This window comes from Centruroides sculpturatus, unplaced genomic scaffold (assembly GCF_000671375.1).
Source record: "Centruroides sculpturatus isolate CEXI.00-Female unplaced genomic scaffold, Cexi_2.0 scaffold12, whole genome shotgun sequence".
NCBI lineage: Eukaryota > Metazoa > Arthropoda > Arachnida > Scorpiones > Buthidae > Centruroides > Centruroides sculpturatus.
This window is the reverse complement of record NW_019384438.1, coordinates 563,100-586,549: the sequence shown is the minus strand read 5'-3', so window position 1 is coordinate 586,549 and position 23,450 is coordinate 563,100. Positions and strand designations below refer to the sequence as shown.

Sequence of the window (23,450 nt, the reverse complement as noted above, 5' to 3'; positions counted from 1 at the left end):
GTCCGCCACAAATATTGAAGTCGTAATATCACTAGAAAAATGTTTAAAGCACATAAAATCATATTATAATATATACATTTACAAGTATATACTGTATTTACAGTACATGCATTCGTAAATTTAAATTACTTTTTTCTGTACTATATTAAAAACTAAAATTTATTTCTTTGTAAGCTTAAAATAGATCCTTATTAACCATATATTATTAAAAATGCATTAATAAATAAAATACAGAACGGGAATTGGTAATTTATGGTTTAGCCTAGTGGCAAGTAGATTCGGAGACAAATAAATTCGACTTACGTCGTTTTTCGACTTAAGTCGTTCTCCTGGAACCAATTATCGACGTAAGGCGACGTATACCTGTAATTTATATATAATACTATACAGACGATAGTAAACTCAATTTACCTGCCTAAATTCTCCGTAGCGTGGCGCTGGACGGCGGAAAGTAGTTTGGCTGCCTGATGATGTTTTACCAAATTATAGGAGTTTTTTTACCAGGTTTGTACGGATACCGTCGCAATTTTTTTGCCGTCTTATAGGAATCGTAATTATAGGAACCTGTGTTATAGGGGGTCTACTGTATAGTTTTTTTCTTTTCTTTTTTAAATAATCTGAGATTATATTTATCTTATTTTGTGTATATATGTATTTTAATTCTGCTGTTTTACTTCTAATTACTGTTGGAATAATGTATAAATTTGTTTGTTTGTTTCATATATGTTATATTATTGTGTTAGATAATATAAATGCTTTAAAGTAATTCACTAAAATTAATTTTATTCTTTCATTTTCTAACTGTTGTTATTTGATGATAATATAATTATATCTGTTAGAAACTTTAATTAATTCAAATCTGTTAATAATAAAATAACCCAATCATAATTGATAATTTTTAGTAATTTTTGGTACATAATAAATGTCTCTTATTTTGTTATAGTGGATGGTAGTGTAATCATAGTTTTAGTCATCATTAATTAAATAGTCATTTAGTACTATCTAGATCAACATTTGCATTTTACTAGCCACATGTTAGTTTTAACTAGTGCTTTAAATGTTAATGTTAAGGCTGATGCTCATGAGTGGCAAAATCAAGGCAACATTGAACGTCAGCAACTGCTGCCATCAATCACTTCTTTTGACCTTAATTAAAATGATTGGTTGGTTGAAGTTACCATTGAAGTTCAATGTTGCCTTAATTTTGCATCTTTATTCAGCCACCTAATGATTAATCTATTTAATCTTTGTTTGCTTATAAACAGTACAGTTGTTTAAATTGCAATTGTTGTTTATTTCAATTGTACACCAGCTACTATTAAAGATGGTACTAAGGGGAAAAAAACCAGGGCTGTGGAGTCGCGTAAAAATCTACTGACTCCAACTCCGACTTTTCCTTACCATCCGACTCTGACCCCGACGAGGGACAGACTTGTTACCGAAAGAGACCTGAAAATTCTGATGTCATTCACGTGACCTCAGAATAAAAGGTTCAATAAATAGAGTTCTAATAAAGATAGAACGTAGAAACTTTTTATTCCAAAGCTAAAAGACTCTTCTAAGTAATGACACAGTCAATATATAAATATGTATTCGATAATTTTTACTTTTCCGGCTGTTATATATAACAGAGGGAAAGTGTAACGCTCGGTAAAAAAATGACCCCTCCCAAATTTTTACACTTTTAGACTTGGGACACTTTGAAATTTCGAGGTTTTTTTCTATATGTGTGGATGTTAGACTGTGTGGGGGGGGGCATGATTTTGTTCACCCTGTTTAAAGCCTAATAATTTCTGTGGTCAGATTGGTAAGAATCGGAGTCAGATGGTTTAACATAGGAGTTAGTTATTAAGCGTCAGAGTGGTTGAACTAAATCCTGTCCCCATACACATTCTAACATTGTAGGTGAGAACATCTTAACAGGTTTTACTGTACTATTATAAAATGACAAAAAGCTTACTTTGAGGGTAAAGACGAGTTTTACTCTTTATTTTTTAAATTTTGAACGCTAGTAACAAGTAAAATATTCATTAAAAGATATGACACATGACCCCTTTTATGTCTTCACCCTGTCGACCTTTAATTAAGAACCAAAATTTAATAGTATTAATGCTCCTTTATACGCAAACTACAGTGCCACATTTTGTTTCTTAAACTTTACCCATTCTGAGATATTAAACAATATCTCAGAACAGAAAATAAAGAAATTAAACAAATTAGATGCCAGCACACACACGCGTGCGAATTTTTCCTCTTATTGACTTTTTGGGGGTTTGGGAGGTCTCCAAATGTAGATTTGCAAAAGAAACATGGAGAGTCAAATTTGACACGATTTCAATACTTTTCCATTGTATATACATAACAAGTTGGGAAGTAAAAAGTTGTCAGAGCCGGGGGATTTTTTGATGACTCTAACTCCAACTCTGGCTAAAACACTAAAACTCCACAACTCCGACTCCACACCCCTGAAAAAAACAGCAGATAAAAAACACTACTATGAATGAATGATAATTTTAATCTTCAAGTTACACATTTTGATGTGAATAACACCGATATTTGAGGATCATTAGGCAAATTTGTGTTATGGAAGTGTGTGAAGTTTTTCAGCCAGAGCATGTAACTTGCAACTTTACCATTTGATAATAATGAGCTATTGATATTAACGCAAAGAAACCTATAAGTAAAATAAAGTATATTTAATTAGCTTTCATATTATATATAATTTATTCAACATTGTAACAAAATACAGTACAAATAAATTTTATTATAATAAATCAGCTCTCTTCTTACAAACTGTAAGAGTTAGATCTGAACATAGTGCTGACAAAATGCATTTTAAGATATGGGCTTTCAGAATATATAATCAAATCTACTTCAATGTAAATAGTTTGTGTCATAATGCACAATTTTTGGAAATAAACAGCCTCTTGTGACAGCTAACACTGTGGCATCATTGTTGTACTATGACAATTCAATCATCATTCCCATCATTCTTATCATTCCTTAAGATAAAATAGCATATCTGATCTTATATGGTTATCTACATTAGAGAATCAAATTATCAAACAGGTTATCAAATTAGAGATACTCAATCTATTAAATTACTTCCATTTATAGATAAGAAAACTATAAATATAAGTAAAATTTAAATAAATAATTCATTTTTCTTCAAATCCACTTTTCATGAATAATAATCATAATAAAAGAAAAACTGTCTTCAAGATGGTCATGAAGAGCAACCGCCATCATACAGATATTGCTGACCTTGACAACATAAAGTAGTGGCATGATGATTACATATGGGAATCGTGTATTCAGTCACTATTAAAATCAGTATGAATCAGATATAATAATAATGTCGTGGGAACAAACACTATGATAAAACAAGAACACAATTATTAATCTAGCTTAAAGTATTAATATTGGCTATAACTAGGAACAAGCTACTATTTATTTCATTATAATCATAATAGATGAAATCATGTTACTCATGAAATCAATGGGACTTCTTGAGTTTTGTCACATTTGTTGTTTTAACAAGTCAGTCAATAAAACTAGTTTTTCCATTAATTATAGTCTTGTTTAATGTTATTGATCTGTATTATTATCAGTATAGGTGAATTCCAAAGTGATGACAATAAATGTATTCTATTGTGTTTACATTAACTTATTGATTTTATTCATACTTAATATTTGAAAAAGTACTAATTTGACAATTTATTATTAATATTGTAATGTGACATTTAATTTCTTCAGATTTTATCAGATTATGATTCCTATACATTTTTTTATGTACTTTTTATAGGATGAAGATGGCCAGACACCTCTACATTATGGTAAATAGTAATTTTATCTCAGAAACCATTAAGATGATAATTTTTATATTATGATGACGAGTATTTAAAAGTAAAATTACATTTAAAATTAACTTTTTTATATAAAATTAAATATGCATAGAAATTTATTTTAAAAAATTTTTAATTTAAACAATTTATTTAATATTTTAAAATTTTACTTGTAGCTAGTTCATGTGGCTATCCAGAAATTGTAAAACTTCTTTTAAAGAAAGGAGCTAAAATACTAAAAGATGACAATGGCTTATCACCAAAAGATGTAACTTTCAATGAAGAAATTTCATCTCTTTTCAATTCTTGATAATTCTCTTCAAACCAATGCCATTTGATGTTTCATGTCCCTGTTTTCTAAGTTTTTTTGTGTTCATAGTTTTAAAAAATACATTTCATTCTTTGCTTTTTATAATAAAATTTACTTTGTTTTTGTAATTGTATACAATTCTTTACAAGTAACTTATTAACTAATCAAAAAACATTAATGCTTGTGCTAACTTTAACAATGAATATCTGAATAACAAATAACATCCCTTTTTTTGCCTTGATATAGATCAATTTCATCGCCTACCTTTTCCACTATTCTCTCTCTTTGACTTACCTCTTTTCTATATCTACTGTTTACAAATTCTTTGTCACCTTGTCTGCTTTTGAAATTAACATTGTGATGATTCTTTCTGGAAAAAATGCTACATCATGTAAAAGATATAGTTGACAATGATTATCAATAATTTATTAATAATAGGAATTGTCATTTGAATATTAATAAAATTAATATTACCAAATATTACCTTTACTCAAACATCATTATTACTGAAACTTAATACAAAGTTTACTCCTACTTAAAATTCTCAATTTGTTACAATAAATACTGACCAATAGGCTGAGGTGGTTAACTCAGTCATGAGCAACCTGTGGCATGCGAGATCTTGAAATGGCCTTCCTGGGCATTGGGAATGTAATCTTATTTCCTGTTTTCTGCTACATTCCTGTTTACATATCATTAGCATACACTATTTTAGTATCTAGTGTAGTAGCAGTACTCATTAGGCTTAATACCTACAACTCTGTAAGAAAAAATGCATGCAACCCATCAGAAGCTTAAGCAGTTCATTTGCATCCTGCAACCAGAAAGATTGCTCATCATTGGATCAGCCATCATCACTCTGAGGATCTACAATCAGTGGCAATAAAAAACCCAAAGAATTTTTTGGTGAGTGATATTTCCTGCATATGTCAGCCCTGTCCTTCATTACCTGGCCACCCCATTATGAGTCTATCTATCCAAACCCATGATGGATCTGAAAAAAATCCTTAGTGCCCACAGGACTCAAAGAGCCCTTAAAAACCAATAGTCAGTAATCAAAATAAATTTGGAAACAAATAAACACAACCTAGAAGTGAGAAATTTGTTACTTCTAGAAATGGAAAAATGTAGAAAACAATTTCAAATATTTTTATGTGAAGACCTACATTAATCTTCATTCTTGTTTTCTAAGAAATGTCAAACTTTTTTTTATTAAGTACAGTAGAACCTCTATTATCCGGATTTTCGATTATCCGGATTGTTCAAAATAAACAAAAATTTTACGAATTTCTGATTTGCACTTGGCGAATTACGATACTGTTTATGTACGTGATGGAATGCATAACTTTTTTTGTTTCAACAACCTCTCACCCAGCACAGTGGCCGTAAACTCTTAAATATATTTTGCGTCGTAATAAAAATATAACTTGACATACGTATTTATAATTTTATTTTCAAATTACATCATTTCTATGACCAAAGGTGGCGTAAGGCATGGGCAACGTGGGCCACCGCCTATGCCTCGCGGTCCGAAGGTTTATGCATTACTTAAATGCCGCGAATGCAACAAAAAAATTTTACTCGTCATAAAACGATAAATAGTTTGTCAAATTTTTATTCATAAAAGTGCAGTTTCAACTGCTTTTTATTTTATAAAATCCGTCTTCTTGCACCACCAGAGGACCTTTTAAACAATAGGTAGTCTGTTAGCATTGGTCAGTAGTAGTCCAAATTCAATACGAATGTTTGTTTCTTGAAAATTTGATCTCGATTTAAATATTTATAAAAGTATTTACTTTTAATATTGCTGATATGTCATCGAGAAGAAAACGTGTTGTATTATCATTAAAAGACAAAGTATTTGTTTCGATTATCCGAATTTTTCCTTATCCAGACTACCTTCATCCCCAATTAGTCTGGATAATCGAGATTCTACTGTACTTTTTTAGTTTATTTTTTGCAATATTCTTAACAGTATCATCATCATAATGGCAGATAATATAAAATTTTAATTATATGATATTTGTATGTAAATACTTAATATAAAAATTGAATATCAGAATTTAATTATTTTTCTCATAAAATAGTGAACTGTGAAGAAAAATATATTTCATGACCTTATTAAGATAAAAATTTGGATTTGGAAAATTTAATTCACTACAATGCCACAAGAAATAGAGGGCTGAATGGATGATTATCCATTCAGCCTTCTCCTTCTATCTCATTCAACTCCTTTAATTCTTCAGTTAATGAATGAACTATATTCCCATCATACCTTGTAAAATAATATGCTTTAATAAAATCAGCATAGACTGATGATCATTTTTTCATTTTCAATTAAACCTTACAAAATCGGGCCATTAAACATTGCTTTCTCAATTATTTGATGCTTAAAGTGCTTTTTTGCTAATAAGGTAGATTCCATCAAAAGAACAATTCTTTCACTATTATTTAATGGTTTAATGTACAGACCTTCAAATCTTCCTCTAGCTAAACTGAAAAGCATGAAGATGACATTACTATAAAAGTAAAATAGCCTATGGCAATTTTAAAGTTTGATATATATATCAATTTTATAATATGCAATTAAAAAACATTTTTGAATGTAATCCTCATTATCTAGCAGCATTATCTGTGTGAGAATATTGTTACATTAGTAATTAATTTACTGATTTCCAGAGGCAGTGGGTCACACCAATAATTTTATCAAACAAATTACTCACTGATAAAAAGCATTTTTATTGCATGTTCTCATACTTGGGACTAGCCTCAGGTAAATAGCACAAGGAAATATTAGATGTGGAATGCATGCTGTTGCCATTAAATACCATGCTGGTAGAATATGCTTGAGTTATGGAGCAGCTCTGTTGGGCATTTCCAGCATACTCTTAACTATGTATGGGACTGCACATGTGACTAAACCTGTACAAACAAATAAGTCATGCAAAAATAGGCATGTTTGTTGCTTATTAGTATGTTAAAATTTTTATTTTTCTGTTATTGGGCTGCAATTTGAAAAAATTGCAGCCTATAACAGAATACCTATAAATTTCCATTGTCATCAGTCTGTCCATCCATTCCTCTGTCTTTCCTTAATCTCAAGAACAGAATTAGATATATAAAAGACGAGACCAGATAGGGAAACCTTAGGGGCAGGAGCCCCGATTAACTATATATGAATTTCCGATGCAAACTGGAAGTTGATTCAAAACTTTCTGATGCAAACTATTTTGATTTAAAACTTTCCTCTGAAAGCAGTTAATAAATGATGGCACGACTCTATTAAAGAAAAAGTATGATGTACAGGGCCAAGCCAATACTAATTTGAGATGGAGAGCATATATTTTAAATGAAATAAATTAAAAATTGCAGCCATACATTGTGACAATGTCACAATAAATAATTGCTCATTAACCCAAATAACGTTTTCTAATCTGGATCTATGAGCCATCACTACTAACACTTATTGGTGGTATTTTGATATTCTACAGTTGAATTTTAACTTATTGGTGGCTTTCAAAAATCTGCTATTAAAACTTATAAAGGATAATTTTTTATAAATAAATCGCTGAATAATTTCTAAATGTTATAACTAGATAAGCAATAGATCATTTCTAAAATTATATGCACAAAATTAAATAACTTATTTTATTCAAACTTATTTATGTATTAATAAAATGAAAATTATAGCATCTAAACTTAGCTGGACAAGAGACTATACTTGAGATTTTTCTAAATGGTAAATAAAGTCCTATGAGTAACTAAAATTCTTAAATTGCTGAGATTTATTGGGCAGAACAAAGCCAAATTTATGGAATAAATTATCCAACTAAGATCTAGATAAGGTATAGAAGACAGCAGAAAGATTGTTTAAATTTAGTTTGTAATGAAGGAATAGACTTGAGGAAACTCAGTTTATATATAAAAATGAAACAGGAACAAACAACTTGGTTTAAGTTTTGTTATAAATGAATAACTCATATAGATTAAATTTTCATATATAAATTTACTATAGGTTAGTTTCAATCCTGTTCTTAGAAGCAAACTATTAACAACTTACATAAAAAGTATTTACTATCATGATATACCAAGATGATAAATTCAAAAAATGCAAGTCTTGCTTATAATATATAATTGTCATACATTTATTGCAATATTTAATCTTTGTCCAATGTTTATTAATTTATTTTTCTTCGAATCATTTTAAATTACTATAATCAACCAAAGTTGATTAATATATCCTACAGGTCCTACATCATATTTTAAAAATAGAAAGCCACATATTATCTCTGAACAACTTTAATAGTCAGATATTGATTTCCCGAGTCAATATTTAGAAATGTGAATTCTGCTTCTCGGAAAAATAAGAGTATTCAGTTATAAAATAGTCAATATATAGGTACATATACAATAGGATATATATTTTGGTTTAAATGTTGCTTTCCGATACTATTGTTATGAAGCAACAATTGTAAGTAATTGTAATTGTATTGGTTATGACTAGTTAACTGATTTTCTACTTGCTTTTGCTGTGGGAATTAAATTTATATAATTAATTAATATTGCCTCCCATGAAGCAAGTAGTTATCACATAAACTGCCATGTAAAATTATTGTTTACACACTCAATCTGACAATATCAGTTTAAATGTTGTCAGATGATTGTGATGAACAATGAAGCAGACAATAGTTCTGACTAATTAGCAAAGCTTCTATTCCTTCAAGTTGAACTTCTCATATTAATAATAAAATAATTAAAAATTGAAATGATTGCAGCAAGAAGATATAAAATTATTGATATAAATATTCCTGATTTTACAAAAATTGTAAGATTATTAAGCAGGCTATTTTGGATTTTTAAAAATGACTTTTTTTAAAAAAAATTTTTGAAGCAATGACTTCATGCATTGAGCATGAGCCTAGCTCACTGGTACAAAAGCTAAACACGATGTTTTTAAATCTGGTACATTGAATTCCAAGCTTCTAAAATTTCCGATTTCCTTCTTATAAAATTTCTTAGTTAAGGTGGCCAATACTTTTAACAAAAGGAAGCACTTTCAGTCAAGTCTTAAATATTTAAATTTTGAAATTCTAAACATAAGCATTCCAATTGCATGCATTCAACATTTTTTACATCTATGAGTTATTCTAAACTGATTATCAACTTTTTAACCAAAAATGTTTCAAATATCTGTATATAATTCTAAAGATTATGTTTAAAATTACTTATTGTTGCTTTAAATCAAGAAAATTTTTAAAGTATGTCCAACTTTAGTTACAAGGAAGATCATTTTGTATTATGTTGTCTTCTACAAACTGAGGTATAATTTTTATTGATTAATTTGAATCATTTAGTACAGTAAGACCCCACTTAACACGAAGNTGGCTTTCCAAAATCTGCTATTAAAACTTATAAAGGATAATTTTTTATAAATAAATCTCTGAATAATTTCTAAATGTTATAACTAGATAAGCAATAGATCATTTCTAAAATTATATGCACAAAATTAAATAACTTATTTTATTCAAACTTATTTATGTATTAATAAAATGAAAATTATAGCATCTAAACTTAGCTGGACAAGAGACTATGCTTGAGATTTTTCTAAATGGTAAATAAAGTCCTATGAGTAACTAAAATTCTTAAATTGCTGAGTTTTATTGGGCAGAACAAAGCCAAATTTATGGAATAAATTATCCAACTAAGATCTAGATAAGGTATAGAAGACAGCAGAAAGATTGTTTAAATTTAGTTTGTAATGAAGGAATAGACTTGAGGAAACTCAGTTTATATATAAAAATGAAACAGGAACAAACAACTTGGTTTAAGTTTTGTTATAAATGAATAACTCATATAGATTAAATTTTCATATATAAATTTACTGTAGGTTAGTTTCAATCCTGTTCTTAGAAGCAAACTATTAACAACTTACATAAAAAGTATTTACTATCATGATATACCAAGATGATAAATTCAAAAATGCAAGTCTTGCTTATAATATATAATTGTCATACATTTATTGCAATATTTAATCTTTGTCCAATGTTTATTAATTTATTTTTCTTCGAATCATTTTAAATTACTATAATCAACCAAAGTTGATTAATATATCCTACAGGTCCTACATCATATTTTAAAAATAGAAAGCCACATATTATCTCTGAACAACTTTAATAGTCAGATATTGATTTCCCGAGTCAATATTTAGAAATGTGAATTCTGCTTCTCGGAAAAATAAGAGTATTCAGTTATAAAATAGTCAATATATAGGTACATATACAATAGGATATATATTTTGGTTTAAATGTTGCTTTCCGATACTATTGTTATGAAGCAACAATTGTAAGTAATTGTAATTGTATTGGTTATGACTAGTTAACTGATTTTCTACTTGCTTTTGCTGTGGGAATTAAATTTATATAATTAATTAATATTGCCTCCCATGAAGCAAGTAGTTATCACATAAACTGCCATGTAAAATTATTGTTTACACACTCAATCTGACAATATCAGTTTAAATGTTGTCAGATGATTGTGATGAACAATGAAGCAGACAATAGTTCTGACTAATTAGCAAAGCTTCTATTCCTTCAAGTTGAACTTCTCATATTAATAATAAAATAATTAAAAATTGAAATGATTGCAGCAAGAAGATATAAAATTATTGATATAAATATTCCTGATTTTACAAAAATTGTAAGATTATTAAGCAGGCTATTTTGGATTTTTAAAAATGACTTTTTTTAAAAAAAATTTTTGAAGCAATGACTTCATGCATTGAGCATGAGCCTAGCTCACTGGTACAAAAGCTAAACATGATGTTTTTAAATCTGGTACATTGAATTCCAAGCTTCTAAAATTTCCGATTTCCTTCTTATAAAATTTCTTAGTTAAGGTGGCCAATACTTTTAACAAAAGGAAGCACTTTCAGTCAAGTCTTAAATATTTAAATTTTGAAATTCTAAACATAAGCATTCCAATTGCATGCATTCAACATTTTTTACATCTATGAGTTATTCTAAACTGATTATCAACTTTTTAACCAAAAATGTTTCAAATATCTGTATATAATTCTAAAGATTATGTTTAAAATTACTTATTGTTGCTTTAAATCAAGAAAATTTTTAAAGTATGTCCAACTTTAGTTACAAGGAAGATCATTTTGTATTATGTTGTCTTCTACAAACTGAGGTATAATTTTTATTGATTAATTTGAATCATTTAGTACAGTAAGACCCCACTTAACACGAAGGATGCGTTCCTAGACAACAAAGCATTAAGCGAAACAGCGTTAAACGAGGTCATTTTAACACAGTAAATAGGGATAGGGAAACATGCGACCAAAAATAAACAAATTTTACTTTAATTTTAAGTTATTTTTATATTAATTTGTATAATAATACATGTTAAATAACACACACACACACACACACAGAAATGTAAAGTTCATTTTTGTGATGAAGGTCCTGACTTCTGAAATTCTTGTTCTTTTTGCAATAAAGTCATGAAGTTTCATTTGTTGCTTTTTTCTTTCCTTACGAAAATGTCGATAGCAGAAGATCGCATCCAAAACACCTCATCTTGCTTTAGCACTCCTTTCAAAATCTGGATCATTCGCTACAATTTGATCAACGATTTCAGTTACTTACCAAACTTTTACTAAAGAAATCTGTAGAGAAATTTTTTGGATTCTTCGTTTTCAGAATCTATTTTCCAGTTCCACATGAATTTCATGTTTCTGCTAGTTCTTGAAGGTCGTCGTTGGTAAGGCTCTCACCAGAAATATAACACCTCAATATCCTGCTCATCTATATCTCCTAGTCCTGCTATATTGATTGAGTTTGGTCAACCTAACAATACAGCAATAGGTTCTTCTCATTGAGAACTTTTGGATACCTTCAGCCATAACTTCTTCCATATTTCATTCGTGCATTTATCAGTTAATTCTTGCCAAGCGAAGTCGATATTTCCTATGGCATCCATGATGTTATTTTTTCCAAAATTGCACCAAACAAACATAGATTTAAAGAAAGTACACCTTTTTCTGATTGGTTTGTGTTTGCAAATAATCGTATTACATATGAATCAATGAAATGCCGTGATAATTTAAATTAGCGTAAATTTTGAGCTTTTTTTTAGGCTTTGAGCAGATCGCATTAAGTGGGGTCTTACTGTATATGATATACATCATTAAAATTTTGATTAGATAAGACAAAGTTTTTTCATTTATCATTGGAGGAAAAACAAAAAATTAAAATAAACTGTGCTACTTTCTGTTAAACTTCAACAAACAGAATCATGAGGATTTACACGATTAAAAGTTGAAAACTACAAATATTATCTTGTTTATTTTTTTATAAATTGAGTTAAATATTTTCTAGACATTACATTAAAACTTTATCCAATTATCTTTAAAAGACATTTCTCTTCTAAATTTTAAATTTAAAAATTATTTTCACAGCATTTTATGGCAACCGAGTGAACGTTTGAGAAACTTTCGACTCAAAAAGTATAGAAAAACAAAAGTAAACAAGAGATAATCGCTTTGAAAGACATCATGGCAGTCTGGAAACAGCTAATGACCCAATTTCTTACTTAAATCTTTTAATTTTTAAAATAATAATTAGCCACACGCTATTTTATCTCAACTTTGTTTTCCAAACGTGAATTTCTCATATAATTAGTTATGTATCGGTGTCGTCGCAATCTTTCTTTAATCTGTTTATTCATACGGTATACACGCCGGTATATGACACGTGATAGAGAAATTAACCAATCAGACGATAGTGGAACATCTGTTAGTGTTGACGTCAAGTCAAAAAAGTGGTTACGTAGAGCAGAAAACATGGCGTTTAAAGGACGAAACACTCAAAAAAATTTTTATAAAAATAAATTTTATTCGATTTTGTCATAAAAAAAATGTGTTATAATTTTAAACTCTAAATATTATTTTCAATATAAATCTTAGGGACCGAGATTACGTGTTAAATATATAAAAGAATTTCCGTACATTTAATGAGTCGGTTGTTTTTACGTGCTGGAAATTCGGAAAAATTTTATTTTTTCCTCCTAACCAGATAAACGTATTAATAAATATTTATAGAAATTATTCGCGTTTGTTAACTTACAGAAGCGATTGTTTATTTTAGCACGATATCTGTCACCATACCGATATCCATCACGTGACTTCCCATCACCATTTATCTCGAGGGAAAAAGTAGCAAACGCACGCTCAGAAGTATTAAGCTGGCATTGTCAAGATGGCCGAGAAAGGATCGTCCAATTCGGAACCCGTAACCACAACGTCAGAAACTAATGTGGAAGAACGCCCGCTTACGGAATTAGAAAAAAATTTCGAGAAAGCAGCTGAGCGTTTACCGAACATCGTCTCTAAACTCGATTCTAATCAATTGCTGTTTTGCTATGCCAGATATAAACAAGTAAGCGTACACATAACTACTTTGACGTTTTGATGACCGACTTTTTTTTTTTTTTTTGTGTGTGTTCTTAAAATAATGTGTTGTGAAGGAGCGTGTCATTTATATTGTTGGAAAACACTACTTTACAGGCAACACAAGGTGCGTGTAACATTCCTAAACCAGATACTTTCGAAGAGACACAGAAATGGTAAATCATTAGCATTATCCATGCAGATTTTTCTGCACCTACTCTATTAATTCTGACTTCATTATGATTTTTTTAAGGGCTGCTTGGAAAGGTTTAGGTGACATGTCACAAGAAACAGCAATGAAAGAATACATTGATGCAGTAAAATCAAATGATCCAAATTGGAATGAGGTATGTTAATTAATTTTTAATGATTATAAAAAATATGAGACGGCTTAAGAAATATGTTGTAATGTCTTGCAATTGTTTGTTTAAATTTTTGGTATTTTAAAAATTATTTGGTAAAGCATTTGTTTTTTTTTTAATATAAAGTTTACTTCTAGCCATTTAAATATAATTTTTCAGTTATATTTATTGGGCCAAATGTCACAATAATTTCAAACTGATCGAATGATTTTATATGGTAAATATAGTGGTTGTTTGCTTCATGAAAATTGATTTTGCACACACTTTATATGTATATAGTGCTGGAAGTAATTTTGATTTTCTTAACAATAGAATATTATGATGATTAATAATAATAATTTTTGTATAAAATTTATGATTATGATTTGTTTATGTTTAAAGATGATGATTAATAATAATTTCTGTATTTAGTAAAATTCCATCTGTTGCATAAGGAATGTGATGAAATTGGTTTGGACTAATAATAAAATTATTGCAACAACTTCTTTAATATTTCTTGATTTTGGGAAAAATGAAGTTAATCTATGTTAGTGTTCTACTTTTATATATGTATATTTTTCATCTTACAAAAGTAAATATATTTAATTCATATTGTATTTTTAGCATATTTTTTATTTGAGTAAATAAATAATTTTTAATTTATGCAGCATGAAATGTAAAAAAATTGTGCGTCAGTAAAATAGATATTTAGTCTTAATGTTTAAAGAATTTTATAGAACCTTTTCTAAAAGTGAGAGGAAACGTTTGTTTGTTCTCATTGTTACGAATACAAAAATTGAATTTGATATTGCTATGCAGATGAGTGGTGGAAAAGATTTTAAAATATTACAAAGATTGAAGAAATTCTTAAACTGTTGGTTTAATTGATAAGAATTTTAAGAAAATTAAGCTATTAACAGAATGGGAAAACATAATTTTATCACATTTGTGTATTAATATTGTTTTTCCTAATTGGATAATTTTGGCAATTATAACACGTGTGTACACGTGTGTACACGTGCTAATTTTTTATTAACTTAATAACTATTGGAATAATTGAATTGGTTGAAAGTGTATAGTCTTTATCAATTTAAAATGAATATTTAGAATTTTAGAAAAATTAATAATTTTCATAATTTAATGAATTACTACTAATGAAATGTAAATAAAACTGTAAATTTTTTTATTAAAAAGTTTAATATTTTAACTAAAAACTAGTAATGTTTGAGCCAGCAAATTTAACTACTTTCTTGAACATTAGTTTCATGATTTATCACTGAAATGCTAAGAGTAAATTGTTGATTGATCCTCTTCCTGTATATTACTGCACTGTGAATAAAAATATTTGAAATAAAAGTTAAAATCTCTTATAAAAACTTACTACTTGGTTTAGAGAGAGATTTCTTTACATGTGTCAAGCAGTCTAATTTGAATTACTGTTGTTTTAAACACTTATCAAGATCTCTTGGTATTCTCCAACAGAAATCAATCTTCAATAGGTTATTATGAATCTATCAGAAATATGATAAATTATTTTGTTATTAAAATAAATATTTTATTGCTAAAATATAAAAGTGAAGCCAATATAAGAAAAAAAAGAAAGCAGAAATGTTTATGATTTTGATTTAATTATGTTCTTATATGAACAGCAAAATGATGGTGACCTTGTATTGTGTGTGAAAGGATAGAAGACATTTTTTTGTCTCGTTTTAAATTTTATTGTTAAAACTCTTCATCCTTGAATTCCTTATATTTTTCCAAAAAACAAATTTAGTAATATTGTATTGGATATTAATTTAATACTGCTTTTTTTTAAAAAAAAAGACCGAACACTTTTATCAGTAAATTGCTACACTTGTTACTTCATTATTGTTGTTGTAATATCAAATTAATGTGTTGTTTACATTTTCAGTCTTGCAAGTTCATTATCTATCTTGTTAATCTGAAAACAAATTTATTAAATATTATTCTAAGGTCAATTATTGTATTTACATATAGTGAAAAATTTAATAAATTTCTTGTGGTACATCATTACTTTTCTTATGGCTCAGATTTATAAAGTCATTTATTTTTATGTTAATATTTGAATTAGGCATGTTAGAATAAGATGGACATTTTTGAAAAGATTATAATTTATTCTTGTACAATATATTTCATAGAGATTTGACTTAGCTGTGTTTTTTAATAGTGTGCTCAATGATTTAATTCCAAGTTGTAATATTCAACATATAATTATTAGTTAAATCCAGTATAAATTACTTGTTTAGAGTAAAATCTGTCAGACTTTACATTAGAAGATTCTAGATTTAAATCTTAACTAGCTCTGTTTTAATTGATATTTATTTACTTTTAAAATCAAAGTAGTATTTCTGATTTGGTAGATAAAATGAAACATTACATTACGTGCTGTATAAAATTTTTACTTGTTTTCTACTTTTCATATCATTTACAAACCAAGAGAATAAGTTGCTAAATGAAAGCTAATAGAGACATTATTCTGCAAATTGGAGAATGTGTTTCTGATGATTACATTCTAAAAAACAAAAAGATTTTCATTTGATTATTGATCTGATTAATTCAACAATCAAATCAATTAGGATTAGGTGTTTGTATTTCAAAACTGAAAGAATCCTCTTGTACATTAAAGTAGGCTATTAGATTTGAATAACAAACTGTTATTTTATTGCAAAGTCTTCTTTATTAAATACTTGCAAGACGCTCTCTAAATGATTATTTTTTAAAATATAGAATTTTTTTACAAATAAGTTATTTCATAAAGCCATACAAAACAAAATGCATATCACTTTTTGTGTTGCATTAGCCAAATACATTGCAGTCTTGGTAATATGGTTGTTTGCTAGTTCAACATATCCAGGAATCTGACACCAGTCACTCTTGTATATTACCACTAGTGATGTGCAGGATATCTGTATCTGTATCCGCGGATATCCGAGGGAAAAAAGATCCGTATTCATATCCGTATCAGTTACTTTTTAACAGATCTTTTATTTTAATGAATTTCATTACTTATAGAAATTTTAAAGATAGGTAGCAATAAAATACTAATAACTTCAATTCAAATCACTTTTTATTTCTTAAAATCACATATTGGGCACATTCATATTGCAAAAATTTTATCATGCAAAATTCATTTACTATCGTAAAATATTTCCATATTACACTACTAAACTTTTTTGTTGCTATTGTTTTTATTTTAATTTAACTCAACATTCTCCAAAAATACAAACTTAATCTACGCTATCCCCTGTCACACTAAATTATAAACAAAAACACGCACAGTGCAAGTCAAAACATATTACGTTGCTAATGCAAAGCATCAGCTATCGGTCCAAGGTCACACGCATGAGTGCGAAAGTTGAGATCCGTATCCGTACCTGCGGATCTAGACATTAATGATCCGTAACTGTATCTGTATCTGCGGATATACATTTTTAACGATTCAGCACATAACTAATTACCACTACTGTTATCTAGCCATAGACAAGCTTTCCACTAGTTCAAATTCCAGTTTACAGTAAATTTGAACATTTACCCACTAAACATGTTGCAATATTGAGCCAAAGCTTAGTCATGATATTAAAGATTGTTAGGCTTGTCATTTTAGACTGCTGAAAAAGGTACAGTATCTTTGTTGTTGTTAAGTTCCATCAAGTCATCGTCGACTCCTGGTGACTTCATGGACAAGTCTTCTCCATCTTGATCTTTCCCTTGTTGTCTCTCGTAGCTCCTCCAGCTTCATTTCTGTGACTTTCTCGATTTCTTCCATCCATCTTATCCGTTGCCTTCCCCTCTTCCTTCTACCTTCCACTTTTCCCAGCATAATAGTCTTCTCTAGGGAAACTTCTCACATGTCCAAAGTAGGTCAATTTTTGTTTTAAGATTCTTGACTCTAAGGAGAAGCTTGGCTTAATTTTTTCTAAAATTGAGATACAGTCGACCCCCCCCTATAATTATGGTCCCTATAATTACGATTCCTATAAAACTACGAAAAAATATACGTATTTTGGAAATGTTGAGTCGGATTAGTGTATAATCGATTAATTTTATGGAAGAAAACCTTTCAATCAGCCATAGTCCATAAACTTGACACGTGTCGGGCTGTGATTGGAACGACTTGTAAGAAATCAGATTCCTAATAAATTGGAACGTATCTATATCTTATAGGGGGGTCGACTGTATTTGTTTTTTTTTCTGTCTATTGAACTCTAAGTAATCTTCTCCATACCCATAATTCGAATGCATCTATCATTTTTCTTTCCTTTTTCCTTAGAGTCCAGCTTTCACAGCCATATAATGTTACAGGGAAAACCATTGCTTCTACAATTCTTTTCTTAGTATGAATGGAAATGTCTTTATCTTTCATTATCTTGGTGAGTACCATTCCAATGGCAACAGTATCTTATGAATATGTAAAAATATAAAAATCAGTTCTCTGAAATATTTCACCAAAAAATACTATACCTCTCACTTAATTTTCAATTTTTCTACTAGACCTCCAACTTTTCAACACTGATTACTGGTTATGACCATGTACTCGGACATTTCAATCTCAGTAAGCCAATATAATGTATTATGCTGAAACTAGACAGAATGCTATGTTATGGACACTGTTTGCTATGACAGCTGACCAAACCGAAAGTTATAAAACCTGTTTTTTTGACAAAAATTGTTAGTTTGGTCTGAGATATTGTTGCCAAATAGTGTGCCCTGAAAGAGTAAGGATGATTCTAATGATGATTATCTGATTATCATTGTGTAGTAATAATAATAATAAACAGGAAAATAAATTATTATTATTATTAATAATAAGTGGATGCAAGCATTGATCCTAATGTTTTGATTTCTGTGTTATTCTAGTGATTTCTTCCATAGACATAGATATTTTCTAATTTTTTCAATTAGAATTTCCAATGGCAATTATTTTTTATTACACGTGGTGAACTTCACATCATTGCACATGCCAAAATAAACAGTTGGCAGTTTGATGTCTACTGTGCATGCCCATACTCAGTGACAAACTGGATAAATATTGACAACAAAATCTTTTGCAGCATAGCTCACATAGCATATGCAGTTTACGTAGTGCTCTGTCTGTGTGGCCTCAGCATTAATATCATGCAAATAATCAAAGTCGTCTTTCTGAATAATTAAACTATTCACATTACTTCCAATAATCAGACAATCTCCTTAACCTGTTCTAGTCCCATATATGATGGATTACAGAGATTATACTGACAATACCTCGAGTTATGTAAGTAATGCGGGCCATAGACATTTATATGAGTCGAATTTGTAAATTGCTTAAGTATAACTACATAATAAATACAGTATTGAGTTATTAATTGTTATATGTGTACTATACATATATTATTTATTATTTTTTTGTATAAAAGAATTGTTTGTGAGAAGAGTGCCCAGAACACTTGTGTACGTGCTTACAACTAGACCGGAAAGTAAACGATTAGCAGAGCAATAAAGTAATAAATCGGTACAGTATGAAAGGGAGAGAGAGAGAGAATGAATGAATGTTTGAATTAGAATAATTCTTTGTAAAATTACATGTTACTTTACTCAGATTTTTTCTAATTTTTGAGATTTACGTAAATTCACAGTTATGTAAAATGTAAGTCACGTGTTATGTAACTCGGTATTACTGTACTGTCATTCTTCGGTGTTTGTGAACTACTAAAGTAATTGTTTGATTCTAATAGTTAATAATAGTTAAATAGAGAATATTGATATAATTTCTTAAGATATTTTGATACAGTAGAGCGTCATTTATCCGAAAGTCGGTTATCCGAAAGCATTTCAGTTGGCAAATTTAAATTTTGGCTAGTGCTGTGGCACTGCAATCTTTGGCTACATCTCTGGCTACTCCAATATTTTTTTTTGTTGGTGTGTGTGTTTTAGCTGGCAGCACTGGCACTTTTGTGTGATATTTTTCTGAGGACTGTGTCGTGCTGAATCAAACATTTTTGATACTAGATCAACTTCTAAAGCAGAGGTTGCCAAACTTTTTTAACCGTCAACCCCCAACCACTTTCCAAAGCCTCACATTGACCCCACTGTAAAGTTTTATTACAAGTGTATGTGTATGAGCCAAAAAAAAAACGTTGTGTCTCTGTATAAGCAAAAAAAAAAAAAGTTGTGACCCCTTAGCCTGATCGACCCCCTAGCCGCATTGACCCCCAATGATGTTGCATCGACCCCTCGGGGTAGATNTCTGAAGTATAATTTTTTATTGTTTTTATATTTTTCAATATATTTATTTTGTTTGTACAAAATAAAAAAATTATTTTTAATGATACAATAGCCACGATTATTATTTTAAAAAGTTTTCGTTAGGCTTAATATCGACGAAAATTCAACGCGAAGCGACACGCAACGGAAAAAAATTTCAACATGGGATAGGTTAATATATTTTTTCGTACATAATCGGTTATCCGAAAAATAAGTTATCCGAACAACCCCAGTCCCCAATTGATTCGGATAAACGACACTCTACTGTATATCATATTCTACTAAACAGTGAACATTTTTAACTCTGCCTATAACTTTTTTTAACTTGTAACTGCACTGATTATTAGAGGGTGATTATTATTTCTATTTTTTGGAAATTGGTGCAGCTATTAATAGAACAAACCTGTTCTTATATTACATGAAAAAGTTACCAAAGTATTTATTTAGTGTTTCATATAAAATTTTGGTTAAATAAAATATAGAATTAATTTTATAGAGGAACAAGTTTGAAGTTATTGTATTTTGCTATAAGTGTAAGCTGCTTTTTATAAAATAAACATTTATTTTTTTTTATAGCAGTAATCTTTCTTCTATCTTTTCCTGGTGTTCAAGTTTTTAGACAATGAAAAATGTGCCAAATCTCTTTATTAAGATTTTTTATTAATTGGTGGTCAAATTTTGTGCAGAATTTTATGAATATTGTGAATATGTACTGTTTTAAACATTAAAATAAATACTTTAATTTCTAGTTTTGTTTTGTTATTTTTAACTGGTTTTTAGCATTGAAGAGGCATATTATACAAACTGCATTTGCCAAATAAATTAATACACAGCTCCAAGTGAAATTTTTAGTTTTCAAGCACAACAAATTAATAATCTTTCAATTTGTAATTACTCACTACAGTGTTTGTGTGTGACTCTTTACAGGTTCAAGAATAATGATGTCATACCAAGAATTATCAATTTGCATACCTGTCTTACAATTATAGAAAGCAACTTACACTTAACAGTAATATACAAAAACATAGAAGTTACAGATTAAAATTTTATTTGACCTTGTTTAAAAGGTATTATTAAGATGATAATTTTTAAAAAGAGAAAAAAAGAAAGAAATGTGGCTTTTCTTGTTAACTCTTCTACCCTGTGGCAGCTAAAAGTCTTTTTTGCAGGCTCATTATGAATTTGGTTAGTCTTCCCATTGAAAGCAGCCTGGTGGTGAGGAATAGGAACCTCTCTCCTCCTGAAAAATTCCTGAAATCTCTAACCTGGACTTGAATCTGAGTGTTAAGTGCAGCAGGCAGATAGATACCTTTGTTGCCTTGACCAGCTGGCCATTGACGATGTAGCATTTAGAACAATTTGTTCGTAGAGTTTTGGATATGGATGATAAAAGAATTATGAACACAAAAACTGAAGCAAATAATTTCTTTTGTTAGATTTTTAGTATATTAAACCAATTTAGAACAGTTACATGGTAATTCTTAAAATACATCTTGGTTGACTGACTTTTTGATCTTCCTGAAGTATTATCTTTGGTAGGTAAAATCTTCAGGATGGAATCATCATAGAAATCATCATTTGAATATTAATTTTATTCAAAGTTTACTCATATAATAAATAGAGCATTTTAAATAATACAATCAATAATCCAAATAGGTTCAAAAATAACTAAGGCATCCATAGAAGTGACTAATTTAAATTTCTGAAAAAATTAGAGTGCTATTGAATTATTTTACAATATTGTAAATTTAGAAATTATATATTATTAAAAATATTTACAATTATAAAACAAATATTAAATAAATTCAATTTAATTTATTTGACTATTTAATGAAATTTTACAGGATAAAAACATCACTATTAGATCAAAAGATGTTTTTGACTGGGTGAGGACAAATAACTTAGACAGCTTAGAACAGATCATTCGGACCAAAGATTTCCCAATAAATCAACGAGATGAATTGGTTAGTAGTCAATAATTTATGAATTGTGAAGTATAATGCATAAATTTAATCTAATTAAAATTTATTATAGAAAATGACATTATTGCATTGGGCATGTGATTTAGGATTTGCTTCTATTGCTGAAGTTTTGCTTCAGAATAATATTGATATCAATGCTCAAGTAAGTATTATTGTTAATTGAATCGTTTAACAGATCACTGATGTATGACGCATTAAATTTTATATTTATTATTTAAAACTTTCTTGATTTTCTATTAATTATAAATTTTAATTTATGCATAGAATAATATATAATGAATCAGTCAAAAAATAATTTAGTTTTAATAAGAAAAAACATTAATATATATTTTTTAATTGTTTCTTTCACCTTTCACAATTCATGCAAAAATAATTTTTAAATTCTACTAAAATTTTATATTAACAAACTATAGTTTTCTATTTGATAGTTATAGAAGTTTTTTTAAAAGTCAAGAAAACATTCCCACTTTTTCCAAATCCATAAAAAGAAACTAAATTATTGGAGTTAGAAATCAATATATACCGATAATATCTTAAATATTTTTGAACCATCTCCACAACACTTTAAAAAGTTTTTATTAGATCCATCATTGTATGAACTTACTAATTGATCTGAAAGCTCTTCTATTAAAAAAGTTTTAACTTAAAAATGATGATGATAAAATTTTTAACATTGTTACATATATGAACAAAAGCTGATACATAAAACTTTAATATATTTATGATTAAAAATATGAAAACATTATACAGTAGAGCATTGTTTATCTGAATCAATTGGGGAATGGGGTTGTTTGGATAACTTATTTTTCAGATAACCGATTATGAACGAAAAAATAGTTTAATGTATCTGATGTTGAAATTTTTCTCCGTTGCGTGTCGCTTCGCATTGAATTTTCGTTGATGTTAAGCCTAATGTAAACTTTTTAAAATACAGTTGTCCCTCTATAGTCCGACGTTTTTTAATCCGACATGCTTAGTAGTCCGACGCACCTCCCGTCAAGGTACCCATCCCCGTTACGTATCTGCTTGCACAGAAGCATGTCGCGATGTGAATCTCCCCATCCAATTCTTACCCGATGACACACATTTCGTGTGTTTTATGTGAGCAGTTCTGTTCGAACAATTGGAGTAGAGAATATTGTAAGTTACTGCTAGCAAAACAATGCGAAATATGTAATTATTTTCGGTAATCCGGACACTTTTGGTAATCTGACACACCTTTGGTTCCATACCTGTCGGATTATCAAGGGACAACTGTAT

General features: G+C 28.9%; 2 protein-coding genes across 5 annotated transcripts in view; both read left to right on the top strand.

Moving 5' to 3' along the window:
* Positions 1 to 4,412, top strand: part of LOC111620022 (acyl-CoA-binding domain-containing protein 6-like) — a 26,151-nt gene extending 21,739 nt beyond the window's left edge. For all 4 annotated transcript variants that reach the window (XM_023361864.1, XM_023361862.1, XM_023361863.1 and 1 more), the window contains 2 exons: positions 3,806 to 3,836; positions 4,022 to 4,412. In XM_023361864.1, the coding sequence (XP_023217632.1) occupies positions 3,806 to 3,836; positions 4,022 to 4,155 (165 nt within the window). In that variant the 3' untranslated portion in view covers positions 4,156 to 4,412. The remainder of the gene's footprint in view (positions 1 to 3,805; positions 3,837 to 4,021) is intronic.
* Positions 4,413 to 13,166: 8,754 nt separating this feature from the next.
* The window catches only part of LOC111620021 (acyl-CoA-binding domain-containing protein 6-like), a 20,684-nt gene continuing 10,400 nt past the window's right edge, over positions 13,167 to 23,450 (top strand). The window contains exons 1-5 of the mRNA XM_023361859.1: positions 13,167 to 13,595; positions 13,724 to 13,782; positions 13,860 to 13,953; positions 22,053 to 22,172; positions 22,243 to 22,332. Of these exons, the coding sequence (XP_023217627.1) occupies positions 13,416 to 13,595; positions 13,724 to 13,782; positions 13,860 to 13,953; positions 22,053 to 22,172; positions 22,243 to 22,332 (543 nt within the window). The 5' untranslated portion in view covers positions 13,167 to 13,415. The remainder of the gene's footprint in view (positions 13,596 to 13,723; positions 13,783 to 13,859; positions 13,954 to 22,052; positions 22,173 to 22,242; positions 22,333 to 23,450) is intronic.